The sequence below is a fragment of the Dermacentor variabilis genome, chromosome 8 (assembly GCF_050947875.1).
Source record: "Dermacentor variabilis isolate Ectoservices chromosome 8, ASM5094787v1, whole genome shotgun sequence".
Classification (NCBI taxonomy): domain Eukaryota; kingdom Metazoa; phylum Arthropoda; class Arachnida; order Ixodida; family Ixodidae; genus Dermacentor; species Dermacentor variabilis.
Window position 1 is genome coordinate 41,927,037 of NC_134575.1, and position 26,270 is coordinate 41,953,306.

General features: G+C 44.4%; 1 protein-coding gene across 9 annotated transcripts in view; it reads left to right on the forward strand.

Annotated features, from left to right (window-relative positions):
• Positions 1-22,522, forward strand: part of LOC142590132 (uncharacterized) — a 62,286-nt gene extending 39,764 nt beyond the window's left edge. For 8 of the 9 annotated variants that reach the window (XM_075702006.1, XM_075702009.1, XM_075702011.1 and 5 more), the window contains 6 exons: positions 2,796-2,936; positions 5,385-5,413; positions 5,690-5,751; positions 10,662-10,748; positions 17,804-17,848; positions 22,244-22,522. In XM_075702006.1, coding sequence (XP_075558121.1) covers positions 2,796-2,936; positions 5,385-5,413; positions 5,690-5,751; positions 10,662-10,748; positions 17,804-17,848; positions 22,244-22,413 — 534 coding nt within the window. In that variant the 3' untranslated portion in view covers positions 22,414-22,522. The remainder of the gene's footprint in view (positions 1-2,795; positions 2,937-5,384; positions 5,414-5,689; positions 5,752-10,661; positions 10,749-17,803; positions 17,849-22,243) is intronic. The other variant, XM_075702007.1, reaches the window with a different exon arrangement.
• The last annotated feature ends 3,748 nt before the right edge of the window (positions 22,523-26,270 follow it).

Consider the following 26,270-nt stretch of genomic DNA (forward strand, 5'->3'; position numbering starts at 1 on the left):
AAGTGGCTCGTTGCAATGGCTCATACACAGAAAAAGCGGCGTGTAGTCGAGTGGTTCAAAAAAAATATTGTCATCAAGAGGGGTTTCGAAAAACTTGACGAGTGGTACGAAAAATATCATCATCAGTAATGGCTCATAATGGGGGCAAATTAACGTAATCTGGAATGGCTCATACCCCCATAAGCAAGCAAAGATGCAATGGCTGAATATGAATGAAGACGCGAAAGAAAAAAAAAGAGAACGAAGGAAACAAGGAAAGGAAATATGAACATCAGGAATGGCTCATACCCTGGTAAGCAATCAGATGCAATGGCTGAATATGAAAGGAGAAGCGAAAAAAAACGAAAGAAGGAACCAAATAAGAAGGAGATAAAGAAAGAATAAAAGAACAAAGAAGAACAGAACAAAGAATAAGGAGTGCGATAAAGAAAAAAAAGAAGGAAAGAAAGAACGAAATAACCCTTAGTGCATTCATTATCATCGTCATCATCAGCCTGTTTAATGTTCACTGCAGGACGAAAGCCTCCACCCCTGAGATCTCCAATTACTCCTATCCTGCGCCGATTCCAGCTAGCGCCCGCGCTTTCCTAATTTCATCGCTCCACCTAGTCTTCTGCCATCCTCGATTGCGTTTCCCTTCTCTTCGTACCTATTCTGTAACCCTAATTGTCCATCGGTTATCTAACCTGCGCATTACATGACCTGCCCAGCAGCATTTTCTTCTCTTAATGTCAATTAGAATATCGTCTACACCCGTTTTCTCTCTGACTCCAAACCGCTCTCTTTCAGTCTCTTAACGTTATGCCTAGCATTCTTCGTTCCATCGCGCTTTGCGCGGTCCTTAACTTGTTCTCAAGCTTTTTTGTCAGTGTCCATGTCTCTGCCCCGTATGTCAGCACTGGTAAAATTCACTGATTGTACACCTTCCCGTTCAATGATAATGGTAAGCTGCCACTCAGGAGCTGACAATGTCTGCCGTATGCGGTCCAACTCATTTTTTATTTTTACATGAATTTCCTTCTCATGATCAGGGTTCCCTGTGATTAGTTGACCTAAGTAAACGTACTCCTTTACAGACTCAAGGGGCTGACTGGCTATCCTGAACTCTTGTTCCCTTGCCCGGCTATTCATCATTATCTTAGTCTTCTGCATATTAATCTTCTACCCCACTTTCACACTATCTCTGTTAAGGTCATCAATCATTTGTTGCAACTCGTCTGCATTGTTGCTCATAGAACAATGTCATCGGCAAATAGAAGGTTGCTGAGATATTCGCCGTCGATGCTTACACCTAAGCATTCCTAGTTTAATAGGTTGAATACTTCTTCCAAGCACGCAGTTAAAAGCATTGTAGAGATTGTGGCTCCCTGTCTGACCCCTTTCTTTAAAGGTATCTTCCTGCTTGTGTAGAATTAAGGTAGCTGTGGAACCTCTGCAGACATTTTCCAAGTTATTTACGTAAGCGTTCTGTAGTCCTTGATTATGTAATGCCTCTATGACTTCTGGTATCTCTACTGAATCAAATGCCTTTTCGTAATCTATGAACGCCATATAGAGAGGCTTATTGTACTCTGCGTATTTCTCGATAACCTGATTAATGACAGGGATGTGATCCATTGTAGACTATCCTTCCTGAAGCCACCCTGTTCCCTTGGTTGACTGAAGTCCAGTGTTGCCATTATTCTATTGGAGATTATTTTGGTAAATATTTTATTTAATACTGGGAGTTATCTAATGGACCTATCATTTTTATATTCTTTAACGTCTCCCTTTCTGTGGCTTAGTATAATGTATGTCAGTGCATTAGGTGCTCGCATGTGTCGTTGAGGAAAGCGACCTATAAGGCAATACGTTTACTTCGCACTGCAGCTCGTTAGGTCTCGCAAAGAGTTGACGCCTCCGATCGTATAACTTAATATATTAGCACGTGTGCAGCAAGCTTTCACCTTCACGTGTTACAGGAGTAAAATTTAAATTCACTTAAATATAAATTCATTTAAATTCTCCCACGGCAACCCGGAATCCAAAGGGCCGGCTTCGGACTCAGCAGTACTCCGAGACGTACTTACTGCTTTCATGCTCGTGGTGACTCCAGATTTAGTTATCCGGACATACCCATAGAAGGTAAAATGTGGTTATTTTCTCAATTATGATAACTTATTTGAAATGTAATGAACAATTTATGTTCTCTTCCCTCAAATGAAGCTACTAATGAGAACTTCACTTTAAACTTCACTTCACTTAAAGTATAGAAGCTGAACACTCAAAAGATGCCTCAAGGGTCGCTTTACTTGGAATAGCAGACGAACTCATACGCATATTAACACTTAGCGCTAAACTTGCCTTAACATTGTCTTAACACTTAACTTAAAAGTATACGTACACAACTTCAACTTTTAACGCACTATCTGTGGAAGTTAACCTTGGTTCTAAAGGACCTTCCCTCTAATATCATACTTTCTTGCACTTGACACACTGATTTCAGTCTGGGACAATGCCGCCCTTTTTCTGCAGTTACCGCTGCCCTAAAGAAAGCCTTGCTTCGTGAACTTCTAGCCAAAGTTTTGCAACCAAGCGCCCTCCGCCTCTGCTCAAACGCACTGGAATTAAGGGGCCCCTTTGAGACCGCTCCCCGTCACAGAGAGCTTTATTGAAATTCAGTATAATCTTCAATCTAGATGGAGCGCAGTGTTCCACTCGGTAACATCAAGGGAGACCTACGCGTTGGAACGCGTTTGTGAATGCATTTCCTCACTTATTAAGCCGCTGCACTTTTCGCACTCTTTCGAATGCAGATGCTCAACAACGAGACACAATTGTTCTTGAAGTGGGGCGTCGGTGGAACATTTCGCGACAATAGAACTATTTGCTGGACTTCCAACAAATCTACACCATTGGCTTTGGGATATCAGCGCCACGAACGATTCTACAACACGGTGAGTGCTTTACGAGGCTTAAATTAAACAGCGTAAAATAATCGGAGGCTCTGAAAAAAAGGCATTTGTCCAGATGCAGTGCGTAAACAAAAAAGGTAACACAAGATGAGATATGGTGTCCTCGACAGAAAAATATAAATGGTCAAAATTTACCAACAATTCTGCAAAGTTATAGCGTGAATGTAAGCACTAAGAACTGACATGACATGTCTAGGAAAACATTTTGCCGCGATGTTATTTACATTCTCTCCAATGTCCCTGCTTGAAATTTAATTAGTCTGTCAAAGCAAAGTGCCCAAGAAAATTTGTATGACGCTCAAGCTTTGTCTTTAGGAGTGCAACGCGATAGCATTCAGAGACTGCTTCTCACGCTTCCCGGCAACTGCAGCTTATGTAACCATAATGTTTACGGGAAACGCTGGCGGCGAACGCTGTGCATGAAGAGGCCACTGTATACGCTTTCTGGTAGAAGCACGGCCTATTACGTGGGCTTATGTCGCAGGCAGTGCCCACAGCCGCGCCAACAAAATTACATTATTTTCTAGTTTCTGCTATTGTTTAGCACACGTTTGATATTTAGGTCCGAGAAGATTTAACATAAAAGGCATGCGCTGTCGGTGTTTTCTTTCATGACATTTGTTGGTGGGCTGTCATTCTCAACATTCCGAGGAATAACTTTATCAAGAATGTAAGACAAGGTACGAGCAACTTTAGTGATGGAATGATGTGGCAATATAACCCTCGTATACCGCATGTCATTAGCAAGGCGTGACGTATACATATACCTAAATATAATTTTCTCTAACAGACAACGCCGGACGCCGACGCCAGATTTTCTGCGACGCGGAGCCCTTAATGCTATCGCGTTATTATGTATGTAGCATGCGATAGTTACACAGGTGGCCCTCAATTCACCGTACCCGAGATATAAACTTTCAGGAACTGAGGCGTGCGCTGCATTCTGTGAAACGCACAATCCCTCCGTGCTTCCAATCTTGATGCCATTACAACATGGTACTGCCAACGCATGTGTGGCGCCAAGGAGGAACATGCAAGAAGGAACTTCATTTTTTTATTGTACCGCAACAACATCGCCGCTTGCATGTGCCTGGCCACGAAGACGATGATGAGGTGTTACTAGCAGACAATAACAAGAGGACGACCAAGGCACGCTTGCGATGTGGGCAAACTGTTCTAGAGCGCACCTCTTAGGCGTCCGTTCCAGCGGTGAGCCTCGGCGGCGTAATCGAGCGAACGAGCACAGCGAACGGTGAAAGAGCGATCGCGGAGAGCAGCGGGGGATGAAAGACGGCGAGAACGAAGAGGGTGCGAGGATGAAAACGGAGGAGGAAGGTGCAGCTGAAGAATGAGGAGGAAAGCAGAGGAAGCCACCTTCAATCACCACCAGATGGCGCTCACGTCCGCGCATCCGCGGCAGCGGCGGGTTTGGCCGTTCGGGGGAAATAAGAGAACCAGAAAGCTCACCTACGCGCATAGCATTCGCCGCGAGCGTTTCCCAGCAAATATTACCGTTACATAAGCTGCAGTTGCCGGGAAGAGGCAACTCTGTGGTCGGTCTGTATAAAGTGCCGCGTGGTCTTGGCTCTGCCAGTCGATGCGGTGGTCGGTGTGATGCCTCAATATATCGCGAAATGAAAACACGTACACAGCTGCGATCAAATTTCGCATTATTGAGTACCGTAATCTGCGGTGATTTTTTCTTTCAATAGTTGGAGCCGATATAAGAGCCAGGTGAGGCGCAAGGACGCGCTAATATATCTTCCGCGAAATGTGACCTGATCCCGCAGACAGAGCAGCTCCGAAAAGTGCTTCGAGCGGCCTGTCGCGTGGCAATTTTGCGTGCATTTGCGGGCTTCTTTAACGCTCGGAAAAACCCTTCTATATAGCACGCATTGAGCAACAAAAAGCTGCATCGGGAGTTTTTCATGTCCCTCAGCGATTTTCTCAGGCCCTTTTCATCTGACTATAAATTTTTGGAAATTGATTAATTAATTCAGGCTAATTATCTAATTAGGCAGAATTTAAAAAATATTTGAGTATCTCCAAGCGACTGCAAACAATTTTACCTTTGTTCTCTCCAGCTACGTGGCATTTGCATATTTTTAAACTCTGGCTAAAGTAACACCCTGTATATAAACCCTGTATATCTATCCGTTTACATATTAAAAAGATTGTATTTCCTTATTCGAATGATGTTTTCCCGCTAATTATCGCAGATTTGTTGCAGAAAATGTGTTCAACACTTTTTCCATGCTCTTACTAACCTGAATTTTTTTTAATCCCAAGAAATAGTATTACTGTCGTGCATCATGGGCGCAATGTTGACATAGCTAGCAACACATATGACAAATTCGAGTTTCTGAACCGTGTCGCCCTAATAAAGACATAACATAGATTGTGCGTGTTTTTTTTCTATTGTTCTTCCAGGTGGTGACTCAAGATTGCTCGCAAGACAGGTGGTTCCATCAGTTTTATTTGTCTAAGTTTCATTCAAAGTATAGTCCTATTTATCTGCCGACATAGATTTAATAATGCTCGTGATTCCTTACCAAATGCATATTTCTATGTGGCGATAACACCGCAAAAAAGTGCACTACTTCAACATCTCGAGCGTATTTAAGATGCAACTTTGTGTAATTCTTCTCGTTCAAAGAGACAATAATATCGATTGCCATGACTTACTCACAAACAAATAAAATGAGCAAATTTTATATCTCCTCGATATATTGCAGGGACACTACGTATTACGTGGGACCAAGCAACTATACCCCCAAAGTTGTTGTGCAAGCAAGAAGTAAGAACCTGACACGCTTTTTTGCTGGATTTCAATACAAGCATGTTGCAATGTTGGTTATGCTTAATAGCTGGTAGCGTTCATTAATCTTAGGGATGGCAAAATTATATTTAACATAATTCTCAAGCACGTTCACGTAAAATAACAATGAACGTGAAGCTTTCATTTTATTCAGCATTTAGTCACGACTGCTATTCAAGCGAAAAAAATGCACATTGATAGTGAGTGACGAGCTTGTATTGATAACTTCATCGCATCGATCACTGGTTGTGGCACAACTCGGACGGTTGGTCAGGGAAGCTTTATCATATGCTGGGTCAGGCGCCTGTTTCTCCCCCTCTCTCTCTCTCTCTCTCTCTCTCTCTCTATATATATATATATATATATATATATATATATATATATATATATATATATATATATATATATATATATATATGTCTGTGCTTGCATGGCTGTGAGAGCTAATGAGCACATGTGCATAAGTTAATTTTACAGATAAGCACAAGCAGGCGATGCATTATGCTTAAGTTCCTTCTCCCCGTGCGCTAACGCTTTTAAAAAAGAATGCTACCCGCTTACAGGGGTTTGTAAAGAAACATTGCCATTGAAGTCTCAAGTCATAAAATGGCGCAATGGAGATTGACACCCCAAATTTATGAGTCTTCAGTACTTAGTAATTTAACCGCACATAAGCAGCGAGAAATACAGTATTGGAAAATGGTTCAACCGGCGAAGAAGTGCCTCTTTCGCCTCCCACGTTAAATATTTCGAGAAATTTAGCATTACTTCTCGTCGTCCCCCAGACACCTTAACTACTGCTGCACTATATTGCCGCTAAAGTGGACCTGCTTTATCTTCGCAGCAGACCATTTCATTTCAAGGAGCTTATATTACGATCTTGAGTTTAATAAAAAAACGAAAATTGGTGCTAGCCAATGAGAGCTATTGAAGCTCAAAATTGGAGTGAAAAGCAGACCAAAAAAATTCACCGACGATTACGACGCTCCATAATGCAAAAATTGAGCGTAGCTCTTTACATGTTTTCATGTCGCGATATATTCAGGCAAAGAATTTGAGACAGACATGTAGCAGAGTTGGAAATCGTCGAAAATCTGATCTGCGGGTCAAACGCGCCTGCTTTTACACATAACTGGTCGAAGGTTTCAGTGTAATCGTTGGTGCCGCGTGGCTTCCAGAAAGTACCACACAATTCGCGTTGCGCAAACAATTCAAAACAATCGCAAACTACTACAATCGAAACAAGCGCGAATGATACTAAACCAAGCAAACCAAACAAGCGCGAGCGAGAGCTGGCGCGAGTAGATGATAGAACGAACCGAGTGGTCCGGCTGAGACCAGATACGAGTACACATCGAGCGGTCGGGCGGGTCCGCATTACACCAGTTTCCCGCGCGCACGTCACTGGAGGGGCCGCTCTCATTGGCCTCCGCCGTTCGCGACTCGCGTCTTTCATCCCACGCTCCGCGTTCGCTCTTTCATCTTTTACTGTGCTCGTTCACTCGGTTACGCCGCCGACGCCACCGATGCTCGCCGCAGGAACGGGCGCCTAAGAGCTGTGCTCTAAAAGCATTCTCTTACGCCCTTTCGTAGCCTAGTGATGTGATAGAAGTTTACTAACGAGAACAGCGCTTTCTTAAAGGTGTACCACACAAATACGTATGCGGAAAAAAAGAAATAGATTAGGAGTGAGCGCGAAGTCCTATTGCTAGACTCAGTAAGTTGGAGGAAGTCAATAAACTAGGAGAGACAATTACGCGACGCAGCCAGCCGTAGAAATCAAATTTCGTGTTATTCCAAAAAAAGTTCCCAGTGTGAAAACGTCCCATGTTTGTCTGTACGCACTCGCATCTGCGTGCATAGGCTTATCGGTGGGTGTGTTTGTATAGCATGCACACGCGGGTTTGCGGGTGTTTGTGCTTGTTCACGTTTGTATGGATGCGCGTAGGTGCAGGTGGGTGTATGTGCTTGTGTGTGAAAAAATTTGTGTGTGAGAAATTTGTGTGCAAGCATGCGAATGTATTTTTTCGAGATGTCGTATGCACGTGGTCGTGTTTGCGTGCTTTGGCGTACCGCGCGCAATCATTCGCGCTCTCATGTACAAAGGAATCGACCAGGTCAGTTGGCATCTGCAAACTAACTCCGGGAACTAGCTAAGCATCCGGAATAAGTCTAAGGAAAAGGTTACAAATGATATGGCACAGAATTAGGAAGGAAGGGATGTGTAACAAGAGCATAGTTTCCCGAGTGCTGCTTCTTCATTAGCACACAAAGAACGTCCAATGACCAACAATAACGTCGAAGTTCTGCAAAGGCGCAGAGTGTGCACATACAAGAGATTTACACTGACCCATCTCCAGCTGAAGCATGTGAACTGCATCCTGATCAAATTTCATGAGCTGAATTAAGAGCTGGCAGGCGTCAAAAAGAAGCAAGGGCGCAGCTTCGAGACATCCAGAGCAATGTCATTTAAAGGGACACTAAAGGTTATCATTAAGTCAACGTGGACTGTTGAAATACAATCCCAGAAACCTCGAAACGCTCGTTTCGTGTGAAGAAGAGACTTATTTCAAGAGAAAATGCGTTCTGAAGCGTCCGCGTACCTCTAGCGCAGTTCAAATCGCCCGCCCTCCGATCTAGTAGTGGTGACGCCAAGGTCTCATAGTGACGTTGCGCCGTCGGTGAGTAAAACGGCGTCCGCAGACGGCGCTATGGCTTTTCTGCGCAAAACGCAAACGCGCGGCCAGAAACAGAGCCAAGACAGAGCCGGCAGCAGCGCGAAAGTGGAACTATGGCGGCTAGCGGAAGGGAAAGCGCGCGACGATAAGATGGTTCTTTATTTTATGACGCCAACTTTGACGCTCGATGCAATGTACGACCCTGACAGCGACACATTGGCTCGCGATGCTGGGCTCGAGTTCAGCGATTTAAGCACTGGTGAACGTGACCTGCTGCTGAGGGCTCGCGCTGCCGGCGTCATTGCGTACTACTACGACGGCGGCCTGCTTTGAAAGGCACTCCACGCGACTTCAGTAAGTCGGGGTTGAACTCGTAACCCTCTGGACGAAAGTGCAGCGAGCACACTATGCGATTTTTTGGCTCTTTGCCAGCGCACTGTGGCAGAGGTACGGCACTTAACCACTTCGAACGGAGAGGTTCACTCGTTCGCACACAGTGATAAGTAACGTTGGATTCGCCGCTGCAACTGCCCTTGGCCAAGTTCCGCGGACCATGCGCGCATCCCACGACATCACATGGACGTGGCATTCTCGCTGCTTGTTCCAAATGCAAGTTTCGCGAGCCAGCAGGACCAGCGCAGCACGACGCGATAACGAAACAACTGAAACTCCAAAGGGCGCGCGGCGCAGAGTCGAGCGCGCAGAGTCGAGCGACAACGTAACCTTTCGACACCCCATACTATGTATAATGAAGGGTAACGTAAAAATGTTATTTTTTCTTAGAATCGAACAGAAGTAGACAAGTAGAATTTTCTCCCGTCTGATAACCTAATGAAATTATCTTTTTAATACGAGTAGTTGAGTACTAGTGACATAAATTATGATGAGGAGTGCCTTCGTCATCGGGCTAGTACCGGAATGTCGCTGGGGGGTCTCAAATCGTGTTATGCATTTACCTCAATTTCTCGGTTACTAAAGCTCTGTTCGCGATTTTATTGACGCCTTAGACGTTCTAGAGCATTGCTTTGTCACTTTAACTTGACTCCATAGTAACCTTTAACGTCCCTTTAACGATTTAACGGCATTGAGGCCTTCGACAAACGTGTGTAAATTACGGGCTATTGACAGTAGCTTCACCGGAGTCGATTTACAATGAGAAGGAATGTACAGACGCATGATAAATATTTCCGTTGTTTTGCTTCGGTCCAAGTATATGTTCTTTCCGAGTTAGTGGCGCAGGAGAACAACTGTGGCTTTCAATGAACAATGCAGCGTTTGTAATCTATGGGTACAACTTTAATAAACAAAAGATGCGTAGCCATTGTCATGTGGGTTACTCAATTGGCCAGATGAGAAACATAAAAATGGGTCAATTTAACCGAAAGTTCTGTGCAAGAAGAAGGAGCAAGCCGTTCTAGCTCTATCGCTAATCACCAAAACAATGGCACTCATGAGCGTCGGCAGATAACTACTTCAAAAACGTCTCTCAGATGATAACTTTAGTTTTGTGTGCAGCGTCTGTAAATCGCATTTCATAAAGTCACATGTGTCGCTGTCTAGTTAGACTTATGGACACAGAACCTACTTAGAGCGTAACATGGCCAAGAAGCGTGCCACTTCACGACAACGAAGGCGAAAAAATCTGCAATAAATATTATGCATGCCGTGCGATGACGCATCGCCGCCCTTTTTTCGTGCCTACTGCCACTTACAGTGAAGCACGGAGGATACGCGGCCTCTCATTTCTTCATTGTGTATACCACTCCGCCCTAGTTATTACGTAGCCCTTCACATTGGCATCCTTTGAATTTGTTTCTGCAGCTTCAAGGTGCTATAGGCACCAATTAATATTAATTTGGCCTTTGACTCTAGTTAGTGCCGAGTCTAAAACGCCCACACGGACGTTCCATAACTCACATTTTCGGATACTGTAGATATGGCTGTTTTGCCCAAACTGGCAATTTCTACTAATTTACAACTATGATGTCTTCAATTAAAATACAGTGTGCGTAATTTTAAATTGTACGTTGACATGTTTAATTGTACGTTACATGTTACACGTGGTTTCTGCGTATCAATATGTGCCTAGCGTATATCGCGTAAAGAAAGCACCATGGTCATCTCCTTTGCTAAAAAAACACCGCATAACCAGTCGAATAATTGCGAGCCAGCTTCTGAAAATTTGTATAACTGCGCACTATATTCTCGCAGAGGGAGGTGTAGAGGACCCAGAAGTCAGCGGCATGTTCACACTGTTCTTTGCAACAGCTGAATGCTTCGTTATGGGAATATTAGAAGGTGAGATATCGTGCATTTTTTCCTGGAACGCCCATCGTTAAACATCCCTTTTTTTCGTCTCAGTAATTTCAGCAGATTTCAATAAATGGATTTAAATTAAAGATGAAAATAAAGATTAGTAGTAGTAGTAGTAGTAGTAGTAGTAGTAATAGTAGTAGTAGTAGTAGTAGTAGTAGTAGTAGTAGTAGTAGTAGTAGTAGTAGTAGTAGTAGTAGTAGAAGTAGTAGTAGTACATTCATAAACAGCCTACGACAGAAATGAACGAATGAATGATCACGACATCTGCTGGAAACAAGTCCTGACTTCGTTAGCTCATTCTGTCTTAATGGTTCTACAGATTATTGGTTACATTCATAATTACACTCTTCAGTATACGTCGTTTATAATCGTTCTAGTGGGGTCTATATACACTTGGCTATTTGTAGCGTATCTTCACTTGTATTCGCATGGTAGAGTCGTTTGTAAATTTTCTATTGGTCTATTCACACAGAAGGGAAACAAGCTTTGTCGAGATGAAGGGTTTTTTTATGGTTATTAGCATTTTGCTTGCCTATGTTAAGCTGTACGAGTGCACAGCCATAAAAGAGAGAGTAGACTTGTGCGACCCTGCAGAATCACAGCCCAATATTCACTATAACTGTTCTTTCTTTAGCAGCGGGCGCATAGAGAATTTCACTAACTTGTAATCAAACTGCACACTTTAAAACATTGTCCACGTATGACTCACCCGTCCGATACATTACCCGCTTATATAACGCTCTTGAGAACTTGATTAAGGAATTTTTGCCAAAGGCCAAACTTCCATGCGCATTTAGCACAGCTTGAACGTACAGCCCTGAGGTTCACCCCATTTTCGCTAAATGTGATCTCAGGGGTTCTTATTGCTCCTCCAGTACAACTAAGTAAGTTTTAAGCTGTGCGGGCACACACTTTAGCACCCTGGAGCGCTCGCGCCAGTAATTTACTGCCAAAGCTGTAATTACGCTACTCAGTTTCAGCTTTGCCTTCACGTCATCCGCAGCCGGCTTCTTGTTTTCACAGAATACCAACCAATTTGCTCGTTTAGTTTACCGAGAAGATTCAGGAAGCCTATCATAGAACACCTAAAATACATTGAGAAGGGAAACCGTGCCTTCCACAGTGCAACGGAAATACGAGTAGCGGTGGCGTCGAAAAACAAAGTATACGACCGAGGGATGGCGCTATCAAAATCAAAGCTAATATCATCCTCATTACGTAGTGAGCAATGTGGCCGCTGTGGTGGCGACTGCTGGGACTTGTCGCTCTGCTCGCTCGCTTGTTTTGAGCGTTTTGTTACCGCTTTCTGGTGGTATTTGGGTGTACAGTTCCCTAATGTGACTACAGACTACAGTTCCCAGATATGACTACAGAAAGTAAACTTCCAACAAGCAAGCTTACATTGTTTGTTGTCGATGGTGAATGAAGCAGTACATGTTCACAATTTTAGTATAGGTCGGCTGGTCTTATTGCTGCCGGTCGCTGAGTCTGCAACATACAGAAGCACAGATAGCCATCTACTTAATGGAAACGAAAGCTGAAATTGAGCGAATCTTCCTCATCGTGTTCCACGAGCCGCTTAAAGCAGGGAGGACGAAGCTTCGGACTATGATATTTATGCTCGGCTACTTTCGTACTGTGGTTGCGCACAGTGTTGGCTGCAGTGTTTCACAGTACACTTATATACTTTGCGGTCGAAGATTTCAGCTAGACTGGAAAAAAAATTAAATAAACAGCGCTGTGCTAAGATGTAGTGTCAAAAAGATATGCTCGAGCTGCAATGTCCCATTCTTTTCATACCCCATTGGCGAAATGCATGTAGTGTAGGAAAAAAAGAAAACAACCAAATAGTGTGCTTCATTTTGCAGCACATATTGTTTGCTAGTGATATTTCCGCGGTAAATTTAGTGTTCGGGTGCGGCAGTCAAGGCTTTGATACAAGTCTAATACTAATAGGAAAGCAAGGGACGTTCTGAAGACAACATTGTTCACAAGGAAGATTGTGTGAATAACCAACGAGCCTAAATGAACCTATAGACGAGCCCAATTACTGCTCGCAAATGATTGGAAAATGCAATTTGCCATCTCTTCTAAAAATAATCTGCTTTATGTACACAAACAAGGCAGAGAAGTGGCAAGCAGAGGAAAACGTCAACAAAGTGAAAAACGTGAGCAAGAGAAGCATCAGCCTGGAGCCTCACTTTCAAGAAGCAAACATATTTGTGAGGCCAGTGATAAAGACAACTGCCCACTCTGAGGCTTCCCTTACTTGTACACCGTTGACTGGCTGAATGTTAGCAGGCCTTACTATTCTGTAAGCATCATTCAAAAAGCTTTTTGAGAACACACTGTTTGTCATTTGCTGTTTGAAGAGAAAGAGGAATAGCTTTTGTGATTTGTCATGATTGTGAAATATCGAGTAGGCCGTTTGTCTGAGCTTGCCTTTTCTAACATCTCTTATACCTGTGTCACGCGGGCACATTTGGAAGGCCTTCCAGTCAACGGCTTTTGAAACGCCACAACTCTATCGACTCAAAGGAGTTGTCGCGGTGCTACACGGCACTATTGAAAGGCCGTTGAGTGGTTCAGGCGTTTTTCGCAAAATTGTGTGACGCTGTGGATCGTTATTTTCGTTTTCATGTCACGAAAAGTTAAACAACATTAAAACCACTTAAAAGCGCCATAATTTCTTTTATGTTTGTTTATATAATAAAAGAATTTGTTTATACATCGCCATACATATATGTTTAGTCTTTAAGTTGTTGAGTAGCGAAACTACGGCAACGTTTGCGCCGCTCGATGCGGCTGCCGTTTTGGTGTGTGTTTGCACATGTCAAGTGGCAAAAATACTTTACTGAATAACTAATAACATTCATATATAGTATTTTTAGAGCATTTTGGTTTGATTTGTTTTTTTCTGACCGTGGGTATGAGCACACTGTGAATGAGAGGCCATGTACGCGCTGTTTCCGCTTCCGTTGCTCAAAGGCCATCGATATTTCGATAGAGTTGTAAGGTGCTCCGTTGACTCGATAGACTATTGACTCGGCGGCCTTCGAAACTGCCCGTGTGGCCGCTCGAACTTGACCTTTGAGTCAACTGGCTATCGGTTGGAAGGCCTTCCAAATGCCCGTGTGACACGGGTATTATATTACTGTGCATGCCTAGTCTAATTGATAGTTTTATGCTAACTGTTCATGAACAATGTAAGAGTGATAGCCAAAAATTCGTTCATCATGAAGAGCAATTTACTCAACATTGCATTGATCACTTTTGATCGTTTTAAATTTATTTGCATTTTCATGTAACAAATTAACGTTGTGAGGGAGCATATGATACTTCGTGGTAATGCCCGCCAAGCTGATCTGCACAGAGCAGATGACAGAGTTTGAGCATTGGCAAGTAAGAGTTCGCTACATTGTTTCTGTTCTGGTCGTCATGGTTACAATGAGTAGAAAAGAAACAAGTCAGGACTCAACATCTTACTTCTGTGTTTGTCATAAAACTGCCTTAAGAACACGTAAGTTTGTTACACAAATTTTAGCATTCCTGCTTGGCATGATACAAAACTGTAGACTGTTGCTTTCTGGGTAGGTCTCACACCCCGCTATCCGGTAAACTCGCAAACACTCTATGGTGAGGCACGGAGTTCAAGAGGACATGTTTCTTATGGCTTGGCGTGGGTAGCTTGCAGACCAATGATCTCTCTTTTGTCCGTCTCTCTGAAAAGAGAAATGATGAAGCCATGACAAACATGCATGCAAAAAGTGGTGAAACAAAAGTTAGTCCAGTAAATGAACAAATCGGGGTTCTTGGTAAAGTGCTCAGAAACATACCTTGCGAGGATTCTGGCCCTTATTGTTGCTTCTAGTGTTGACACATTCACTGTTGACTTGTACGTCCAGAGACAATAGGGTCCAAAGGGGTAAACAAATATGACCAGCGTCTTTGAGGCTAGAGTCGAAAGAAAAAATAACCTCAAATGATATGGTGGAAGCGTGGCTTAGTTTGTGATTCATGTCTGACAAAAAACAGTGCGCGAAACACTCCATGACAGAAAAGCCCGTACGCACAATATTGTTTTGCTTGCGCATTGCTTTTATTGGCGTCCTTGTGTGCGCTGTGCTTAGACAAGCCCATATTAGATGACAATTGTTTCTAGCAGATACTAGTAAAAGTTACAATCATTTTATTGTGTCTCCAATGCAAGTAATTTAACTGTATCACCGGAAGCACATTTGGCATTGATGTGCATGAAATTATTGCGCTATGTTATTTATGCAGAACCACCCAAAGCTATTCTTTATTTATGCTTTACTCCATGTTAAGAACTTTAGCAACATGGCCAAATAATAGGAGCCTCGTTTGAATTGCCTTTGAAGAGCAATAACTTTATAAGTATTATTATTAGTTTCCACCCTTAAGAAGTGACAACAAGAATCTGTTTTATCCGCCTCGCTCGCAAAGGTAGTTAAAGTTGAGAATGCGAAGCAACACTTTTTCACTCACCGCTGCACACGTCCAGAGGGTGCAAGGTTAAACCACTTTTGTGCTCGGTTCGAGCGATAAATTTTCGCTCTAGCTAGCATATTTTCTACAAGCAAGCCTTCAATACACGGCTGGAGGCGCCAGATCATTAAAGGCATGCAGCCGTTATGCCGGTGAATCGCCGCAGGTGATAAAAGTCACCGTCTTTCAACACGTTCGCTTGGTAGCGGCTATCGAATGTCGTACGCATAAACTGACAGACCTATGATTGTCATCAAAAGAAAATTGCTTTAAAATGAACTTGCGCGACTCTGCTCAAAGGAAACGGCCACCCCTTTTGCAAATATTACCGCCGTCCAATTTGAATCGATAAACGGCCCGGACTGCAATCGATACCAATGTGCTGATGCTCGAAATATTTACAGGTCTCAAAATATTCATTCAATTAATAAAGCACGGAGGTTAATAACAAAAGTCCAAAAAGTAGTAACCTACTTATTTTGTAAACGATGACAGGATAACTATGTTTGTCGGTTATGATGTAGACATTTTTAGATTAAATATTTAGCCGCACTGAGCATCCCTATAGCTGAAAAAAATACGAATTATTTTATGCGACCAAATTACACTAGCTTCCATTACGCGCTTCATGCTGGAACGCGCCGCGGTTGATTTTTTTTTTTTTTTTTGCCCTCTTTGGTGATCGCGTGAACTTGGCAGTGTTCGGGGCTTGAACCCACTACGAACCTCGTGGAATGGATGAAAAATGGTAGGGAAAAAGGTCTCAGTAAGTATTTGTAAGCGTCATATTTATTATATGAGAGCCAGTTTATTTAGCCCCCCCCCCGCGTCACACGTAAACGGCCCCCTTTTGAGCAAATGTAAACCTGCCTTATGCAGAGTTCGTTCTGAAAGCTGGAAAACACTGTTAATAAGAATGGCCTTGTAACTTAGCAGGATGGCCTTGTAACGCTTTCCCGCACTTGTTTCCCAATTTTTTTACTATCACTGGAATTAAAATTTAGACCACGCATCATGCGTAAAATACCCTCGGAAAATATCAATACTGTGGCAAGTTGATGCTGTTCAGAACATGGAAAAAACTTGCCAAATTTCCTTCCCACGCAAAGCATCATCTTTCGGCTCACTTAGCAGATTAAGCAGTCAGACGCACGTGGCATGCCAAAAACAAACTTTATTTTCAACTGGAATGCAAACGGAGACCACAACAACAACGACTAAGGAACACAAGAGCCTATAAAACTGAATAATTAAGGCTGCGATATCTTACAGACTCTTGGAACAGCAGCAACCAGAAAAATGTCCAGATCCTATAACATGCACAGAACAGGTTGTCCCAAAGTATCATCACTGTTCACGTGTTCTGAAGCAAACGAAGAAAACCATGTCACCGGATGGGATCCTGCGATGTTTTCTGGGACACGACCGCTGACTTTGCCCACGAATTCAGGGCAATAGGTGCTGTCGTGGGCGAGGGCAGACGGGAAGATGAGGACTGCAGTCCAGGCAGTCGACGTAGGTGCCTCACCAAGCCATGACCTCAGTTGGGACCACTTGGATCATACTAAGGGCAGGGAGTAGACAGACTAGCAAACTATTGTAATTTCCTTGAAAGTTTGCACGCACAATTTTATACAAAGGTAGACATTGTTTGATATTTGAGTTGATACAAAGGCATACATTGTTTATAGACATCAAACTTTTGGCCCACGTATCCCATAACTTGGCTTCCATATCCTGCAAGCATAAAATCTCTATGGGCTTTAGTTTTCCCGGGAGAGCACGAAAACTTTGCAAGTGCTCGTTATCACACCACAAAACATACAACAGACGAGGGTCTAACGATTTTCGATGAGCCCCTAATTAAGCCACGCGCTTCAAATTTTCTTGCACGCCCTCCATAAGATTCCCCATATATCTTATAAACATGAACAATGTAGTTCTTTCAGAAGGTTGTGAAGAAAGACATGTAATGTTTTAGGGGCATTTTAGTTGCACCAACAGTTTCTCTGGAAAAGACGGTTCAGTGACCATCAGATAGCTGTTTATTGGTGCCACGTTAGGTGATGCCACCGAACCACGTTTAGCATTGAGTATTTAAATTCATCGTCACATGTTTTAGTGCAAGGAACGTAGAGCCTGTTTAAGTGGTACACAGAATGACCGGATACTCACTTTTCCCATTGATAATTGAAGGATTCAATCAGCTCAAAATGCAGTGCCTAGAAACTTCCCGAGAGTCGCGATAACGTCGCGAACGCGTGTCTAATACTCCTCAATACGACCTCCGAACTGACAATTAATCCCGGCAGTTATGTTTTACATACTTGATGTCAGATATGATTATACTACAAATGATTTCAATAGTGTCTAAAGTGGCCATTCAAATAAGCTGCTGTAAATCAAAGATTTCATATATGGTGGTCTGTTTACTCAAAGGTAGAAGACAGCCGGGTTATTGAGCTGATGGCTCGTTAAAGATATTGAAAAATAATGCAACCATGCTTCCTCTTCCATTTTCTTTGCAGTTAACGCGTCCGCAGAAGCTACTGATTCGCCACAGCCACTCACAGGTGAAGTACATAGCAAAACATTCTTGCCACTTCCCCTCACATGTCGAATATCTACAACGACTGCCTCCTAAATTCTTTATTTATTAGCCATCTTCTCTATATGAAGAGTCTCCCTGTTCGTTATTTCATTATATGTACCTTCTGGAACGTTTCTTCTGGTGAAACTTTTTAAACACATTTAAGATTTTCTACAACGGTTTGTGGATAAAAAGTTCGTAATGTATTTGACGGCATGTGAATAGAGTTACTGCTGTATTTTGTTGCTGCGTTTCAACTCACTATGCCATAAGTAAGCGGAGTGGAGGAGTCCGATTGCAGAAAGATGAATATCAAATACGTTTGCAGCTGGAAAATGACGTAAACATGAGGATAAATAATGAGTAAAAATTGTTATGGCATCCATCAGACATGAACGTTTCTTGACAAAAGAAATACTCAAGGCAGCGCAAGGCGTAAGAAACACAAAAAGTAGGAAATGCGCAGACAATAATGTACGAGGATGACACGTAGAACAAAACCAGACTGGCGTTGTGAAACTATTTGCAATCGCCTCGCAATGTTTTCGCGCCAGGTGGACGTAGGTGGACAATTCACAAGTCGGTAGCCAAGCCGACGCCATCGTGGAATCTCTTACCCGTTTGTGGTAACACTTGTCCCTACTACGGCCACGCAGCTCTTGCAAAATCATAGCACCACATTTCGATTTCTTTTTGGAGGAACAACCATGGCAACACTTTAATGATTCAAACTACGTTTGTGGTAGCAGGACTCACCGCTACACAGGATTTTTAGTTCTTTGGGTGGCTCAAAGAAAACGAATTTACGTTAAGGGTCATCCGCATTTCGTCTGCCCTTCGACAAGTCGCACCTGTTACATTGATGAAAATGCTCCTGGAGGGAAAAAAATGACAGTTTCGCCCGCAAGACGGAGCAATTACGTCGATAACGACGAGGCAAAGCCTCGAAGTTCCCTCATGGTAGACCTGAGCCCGGGTCGCTGAAATTTGCCGGACGTTCAATGAAGTTGTTTCCACCCGTCAAGCCGGCAGCGAAATTCAGAACACTGCCAATGCTCGGCCACCGACGTCATTCAGCGTGGCGTTGGCCGTGCTTCAACTTCGCTTCGTCGTTTTGGCATCCAAGTGCACTAGGCGCACCTGGAGACACTCTAACCCGTCACGCGCGAGCCGAGAATGCGCCGTAAGTGGGACAGCACGACAACGGCAGTGGTGGCGCCGACGGCGTGACTGCGCCTCGGGGGTCCGTGTATATGCTACATCAATTAAACCTACTGAAAGCGATCGCTACAGAAAAAACGTGGTTTCAGCAATTGCCGGGGTGAGTTGGAGCACTTGTGTCTTGGAGCTCTTGTGACGCGACAGCGTTAAGGGCACCCGTGTCGCGAAAAAAGAACCGTTGTCGGTGTCGGACATGTTTCGCGAAAAAATCATTCCGAACCACAATCACGCAGGCCCTCCGCGTGGCGCAGAAGCATTACTCAACTAACTGAACTTCTCAAAGTAAAATGCGCCAGAGAAATCGTAAAGTACGACCTAATCTGAACCTACAGACACGATAGCGTCGGGTTGTAGTTTGAATATACGAGAAAACATCATTCTGTTAGGCGGAAACTGAAGCACAAACGCCTTTTCCAGCGTTTATACCATTCACACAGCTGCGCGGCCCGCTCGGTTCCCTGCAGCAAAACCGTCCAGATGGCGCTCGCCTCCGCTCATCCTCAAGAAAGAAGCGGTTGCCGGGAAGCGTGACAAGCAGTCAGGAATTTTCGAATGCTATCGAGTTCCACTCCTAAAGGCGAAGCTGAAGCATCCCCCAAATTTTTTACATAGAATTCGAGCGCTATAATGTAAGCTATTCCAAAGTTTTCAATTCCAATTCTGCAATCAGTCCCCCACGATAGGTCAAAAAATATTCGGGCCACCACCCACTGCGCCTGTCGGTCACGCGAGGTCGAAAAACCGCGAGAACGCCCCAGCCCGTCTGATATGTGCACACTGATTATGCATGATCAGACCAAACGAAAAAAAAATTATTTCTCATTAGACGCCGTTTTCCCTATTGGCGAAGAAGGCATCGTTTGACCAATCGCTATTGATGAAACTTTTTCGGGTCGCCCCCACTTTGCCTGTCTGTCACCCGTCGTCACAAAACCGCGAAAATTGACCGCGTCAAAGTGACGTGTACGCGTTAAAAACGCATTAATATGCCGAACAAAACTGAAAATTTTTCTGAATAGCCGGAGATTGCCCTGTTCCGAAAGTAATGGAAGATGGCGGCCCGCCGATCACTGCGGCACTGGCTACCCGGAGCTTTATCTGCGTATAATAAAAAAATTTGCATGGCAGTAACCATTATCGAGACCTTTCGGCGCGTATACAACATTGCACTGCGAATTCTACTTTGCAGAGGATACGCTTTAGCGACATGTTTAACCTTCCGTTGCACTCCACCTCGAATTTCGACCAGCCATCGCAAGCAAAGTAAGAGGAAGCGGACCAACCGCAGACGCCGGCACCACCCCCCTCTTCCGGTTTTCTACTTTCACTGTGCTGGCTCGGCCCCATCGACACTCTCTCCCCTTGAGCGTACTCCTCGCCTCTTCTGCTCAATGTAGGCAATGCCATTCGCTTCGAAAGCGAAAGAAAGTGACACCCCATAAACGAGAAGTTCATTTAACTGGGCCTTTCAAACAACGCTACGAGTTACCGTCCGATACTTGTGTTGGTGGTTACGTAAATTTGACGTCAGGAAATTGGAATAAAAACGGATTGGCATATTTTTGCGTCGTAGGGCATTTGAACGTGACAGGCGTTTGCGTTAAACTTTGTTCTCCACCTGCTCACAGCGGACAAAAAGAAGAACGAAACAAGGAGCACGAATTCTCTCGTCCTGTCTTTATGATGTTCCCTCTCTATGATCGTGTTTTGGTGCTAGATTCGTCATTTTTGATATGCACCAGCTGGCCTCATAGAAAGTACGACTAAAGAACGCTTGCTTACTTTTGTGCGATTATATAAACGATATCATCCAAAGTGACTCAAACTTTCTTTCGAAGATTATCACAGGCGACGAAAAAAGGGTACTGAGTTTATGACCCGAAACCAAAGAAGCTCCGAGGCAATTGAAGATGGCTTCTTCACCAAGAGAGAAAAAAAAGCCACATGTGCGCTCGCGTGAGGTCGATGGTCATCGTTTCCCTTTGTTCTTCTAAGGAATTTCTAGAATTGTGCACCTGGAATCAGTTCTTCCTATAAAAACCTAATTGTCAGTTTTACCTGGTGGTATTCGGATGATCCATACGGAGGGTTTGAAAGAAACGCCCGCAATTATGAAATGTAGGATTTTAGTTTCTGCATCAAGACAGCACGCCAGCTTACACAAATTTGTTTTTGACGTGGTATTAGGCCTCGCATACATGGATAAGCGTTCCCTACCCACATTTACTTACCTTACCGAGGCTCTTGCACTTTTTTTCGCTAATTCAAAGAAATAAATCCAATAAAGGAGAGAGATCGCAGTAGGTATAGGGCCGGACTAGTTGCTGTTGATCCATGACGTTTGACAGCGCCAACTTGGAGAAAGGACGGCGAAAAAGGCGACTAACGGAGCGAAGCGCTGGACCAAGGAGCTATCATATTTGGGATGTGCGAGAAAAGATGCGCCCGTTCCATGACAATGACTGGTGTCGGGCACTTATGTTTCTTTTTGTTTTGTCATTTATATGAGTCGGCGTCAGAACGAAATTGCGCATGTGCACCCCGTATATGTGATTGTTTTCTCGAGAATGAAAATTCAGTTGGAAGTCAGCGTCTGTCTCCGTTTGTCGCCTCTTTCGCCGTCCTTTGTCCAAGTTCACGCTGTGAAACGTTAAAGGAGGGAGAGTTGTAACTATGCTTATGTGAAGCCAACGTCACAGGGTCCACTCAACAGCAGTACAAGGAGTTTCGAAGTTGCTTTGAACAGTGGGATAAGGGATCCGACAAGTGCACTGACTGCAATTGAGGTTGTTTTGAATGAAATGAGCTTCCTAAGTGAAACTTTTTATTTCTTGGGCGCGGTCCTGTGTGCTTTTGGGGGGGGGGGCGTAAGGGGGGGGGGTTACCTGCACATCACGCGTGACTCACCCAAAAGCACAAATCAGTGCGAACAAACTAGGAAAACAGGAGTCAGTGCATAGAAACTCTTGCTCTGCATAAGAAATGGGGCCCGACCATTCTGCTTACCCATGCTATTGACGCCAGACAGCTTTTATTCACAAGCGTGTCGCAGTTTACAGAACGTATCGTGAGAAGGCTATGGGATTCATTGAGTAAATATAGAATCTGTTCTCGTATAGTGCAGTAGCATACACGTTTTTTTTTTTTGCTTTTTCAGATAACTCAACATGCCTACTCTGGGCACAAAGACATGGTAACAGAACCATAAAGAAGCTGTGCGAGGATGCATTCAATTCAAACTGTAGTGATATACAAGGCACAGTGTACAAACGTGGACATGGGGCATGCAATTTAACGGATGATATGGAAAGCGAGGAAGATGAATAATTTCCTCATTCTTTGAAGCTCCTTTAGTTGAAAGTATCGGAGTAATGATCCCTGAATTCTGCTGGAAGTCTCATCACTGCGTAAACTTCAATAAACGAATGTTATCTGCAAATGCAAACTGTTTTTATTGCGATTAATATTCTTAGCATACTTGGAAGGCAGCTATGCTAACCACTCAAGAAGCTCTCGTCCAGCAAGTACGTCGAGCAGCCATGGCCAGTGGAGTCCTGGAATGAGGACACCACCCACTCGACCTCAAGAGCAACCACCTCGATGGTCCGAATAAATGTTTTTCTCTCTTAGCATACTTGGCGCACTTTCCCGGTTGTTCCTACGTTTTCACTACCCACTTTCCAGCTAACTTGGGTCACTAGGTAGTCCACGGTCCAATGGCTCGAGCATCGGGCGACAATCTTCAAAAGCAACTGTTGGGCCGGGCCACTATGCCGGAAGGCCCGAGTTTGGAGAAGCTCGTGATCTTTCGGAGCTCTGGCGACGCCCTCTCTTGACCTAACTAAATGGAGACATCTGTGGAGTCATGAAATCTATCCCCCGGGACGCGTTGAGTTCTATTAGCTAACATCACTTCGACGTCACGTCATGGGTGGTCGGGGAAGACAGATTCACGCGGTGAAACAATCGGTTGCCTTCTTCTATTTGTTCATAGTTCAACAGAATGCATATGCGGGGCATGAAGAATTAACAAGAAAGTGAGGGAACCATTCTCAGCGTTCGCAGGCACCGGCGCAAGCCACGCTTCTCATCTCGGAGCACAAACACGCACTTCTCAGCAGCACCAATAGATGGCGCAGCGTGTTCAAAAAGTCGCAGTTTCGCCCGAAAGTCAAAGCATCGATTCTGATAGCAAATTAGTAGATAGCTGTAAGAAGTAAGTATACAAGGTTTATCGGCCGTATAAACTTGTAAATATTCCCTAAGTAAATTACCAAGGATATAGCGTGTAAGCGCGACTGAGCGAGGACGTAGAAAGAAACAGAAACACAAAGACAGCGCTGTCAGTTTCTTCTACGTCCTGGTTCAGTCGCGCTTACACATTTCATCGCGGATTCAAACCAACTAGCCCGCCAACGTGTTTTAACTAAATTAACGAGCATGGTGTCACGCGCGCGCAGGTAAATATGAACACATCTCGGTCGATGAGCGCGTAAACTCGCTGTCAAAATGTTGTAGTGAGAAATCGCGGCAGCGGCAGCGATCGAATTCGACGTTCGTGCATCTCGCTTAAATGCGAACGAAACACCGAAAGCACAGCGCATTGGAAGCTGCTCGCACTACGCACACTCTGCAAACATCGCAGACGCTAAGCGGCAGCCGCCGGAGAAGAACGCCCCCCTCCCTCGCCTCACCCCCGGGCCGTGGCCAACTCGTGGTGGCAGCGGTATTTAAGCTATGGTATTTAGGCAACGCGCACCAGATGCAGCAACGCGCAACCATCGGTGTTGGACCGGCAGCGCAAACATGAAATGTTGATTTATCTTTTTTTTTAGATCGCAGGTATATGTATGCTTCATTTATACAACTCAAATGAGCACCAATTGTATTAGTGAGAACGTTCTCACAAAGACCCTGAAGGGACGTCTGCGTCGGCAGGCGTTTGCTGCGTTGCGACACCACGGACCCGAGCACACGAGGGCTGGACCCTCCCGGTTGTAGCCGTGCGCGGCTTAGCCGTGTCTGGGAAAAGGGGGATCCTAGGGGTTGAGCCGATGCCGGGTGTTCGGACCTTTAGGGGCTCCAGGTGGAGGCAACACACCTCTTTGGCCTCTGCTTCACACAGACGGCACATCCAGACTGACCCATCTGGAGGAAAACGGCAGTCGCCATTTCCTGTCTCTCTTTCGTCAAATCTTCGTCTCTCTCGCTTACTTTTTGGCCTTCCCTGTCTTCTCCTCTCTTCCATCTACTTCGTTTCTCCTTGGCGGCAAAGGTTAACCCTGTGTGGCTACCCTACCTTGTGTACACCATATTTGGTTATAGTGATGGCGTACGACTGGCGTCGTGCAGACTTGCATGCAAGCTCTGCCGTGTCCCCTCGTTTGGCTCCGTGGTGGGTGGTCGGCGCTGTTGCCGTACATACACATCTTATAACAGTGCAAACTTCTGTTGTCTGTGATTGGCGTCTGAAAAGATGCCGCACTGAAGCACCGTTCCATTTCTCCTTTCGGAGCAACGCTCCATCATTTCCCAAGTTCTATGTAGTCAACAGCGAAAAGAACATACCAGTAAGAAAGCTCTCCATTCCTGGTGGCCAAGTGCTTGAAAGACAAGACCGGATGGACATACAAAGCCTCAAAAATGTCTAGCGGGGACCTCCTCCTTGAACTAAATGGCAAAGATCAAGCACAAAAGCTCTCGAACTTACCAGTATTGGCGACGCGACAGTGACAATTTCAGCCCACAGAACACTAAACACAAGCAGGGGGTGATAACTGAGGAGGACTTTCTTGGCTTGAGCGATCAACAACTGCTGGGAGGATTCCAGGAAGAAAACGTTACCAAAGTACAAAGAATTGTTATTCGCCGAGATGACCAAGAAATTCCCACAATACATTTTATACTCCCCTTTGGAACAAGCGTACTGCCTACCGCACTGAACGCAGGTTACGTAAAAGTATATGTCAGACCATATATCCCAAACCCCAGACGATGTTTGAATTTTGCCAAAGGTTCGGACATGCTTCAAATTCATGCCGAGGACAAGCAACATGTGCTAAATGCAGCTTCAATGATAACCAATCTGACAATTGCACTTGTTCCCCACATTGCGTTAACTGCAAAGAAGACCATCCAGCTTACTCGCGGTCTTGCCCTTGCTGGAAGAAAGAAAAAGAAGCAATTGGACTAACTATTAAAGAAAAGATCTCGTTCTTTGAAGCAAGAAAGCGATTTTCATACATTTCGCGAAGAAGTTATATCCCTGTGACGCAGGGGGGGGGGGGGGGCAGTGTCACAGAGGCGTCAGGAGTCCTCTGAGCCCACGCACAGCAGTCCCGCAGTGACTCTTTCCACCCCCATGGTGGAAGCAGCCAGTGCTGCTCCATCCTCTTCAAAGGCCCTGCAGACACCAGTGCCGCAGGATCCTAAAATCAAATGAACCTCAAGGCCCGAGACACGTGTCTCGGGGCCCAACTCTCGGTCCTCCAGCGCCTCAGAGAGGGCAACGCCTAAGGACAAGCGCTTTCTCGAGCACGGAAAGTAGGACGAAGTCCCAATAACCATGTTTAATAAGAAAGCGATAACCTAAAGGCTATCGCTCCTTTGTAGTGGCCGTTCCTAGATGTGTGGCATCTAACATCCTTTTTATTCTCATTCACTTTTAATGCTAATTTTTACCTTTCAGTTTAAAAATGGCTTTTATTATCCACTGGAATTGTAGAGGGCTCTTACACAACTTAGGTGACATCAAAGACATGTTAAGTAATCTCTCTCATATGGCATTGTGCTTACAGTAAACAAACCTGGGCGAAAAAACATTTTAAAAGGCTTCACTGTGGTACGGCGCGACCCTACTCAGGCGAACCGGCTTTCGGGTGGTGTAGCCATTGTTCTGCAGGACGGTATTGCAGCTGAAGAAGTACTCATTAACAGTCACATAGAAGCCGTTGCTGTCCCCGTTTTAGCGCACAAAACCATCACCATTACTTCAATATACATTCCACCGCACTCGTGTTTTACTGTAAGAACTCTGGAGTTAATTTTGAACCAGCTACTTGTACCTTTCTTAATTGCGAGAGATATTAACCCACATAACACGTTATGGGGGTAGCAAAACAACTTACACCAGAGGGCAAACACTTGAAGATTTTCTCCTAACAAATGACATATACCTCTTGAAC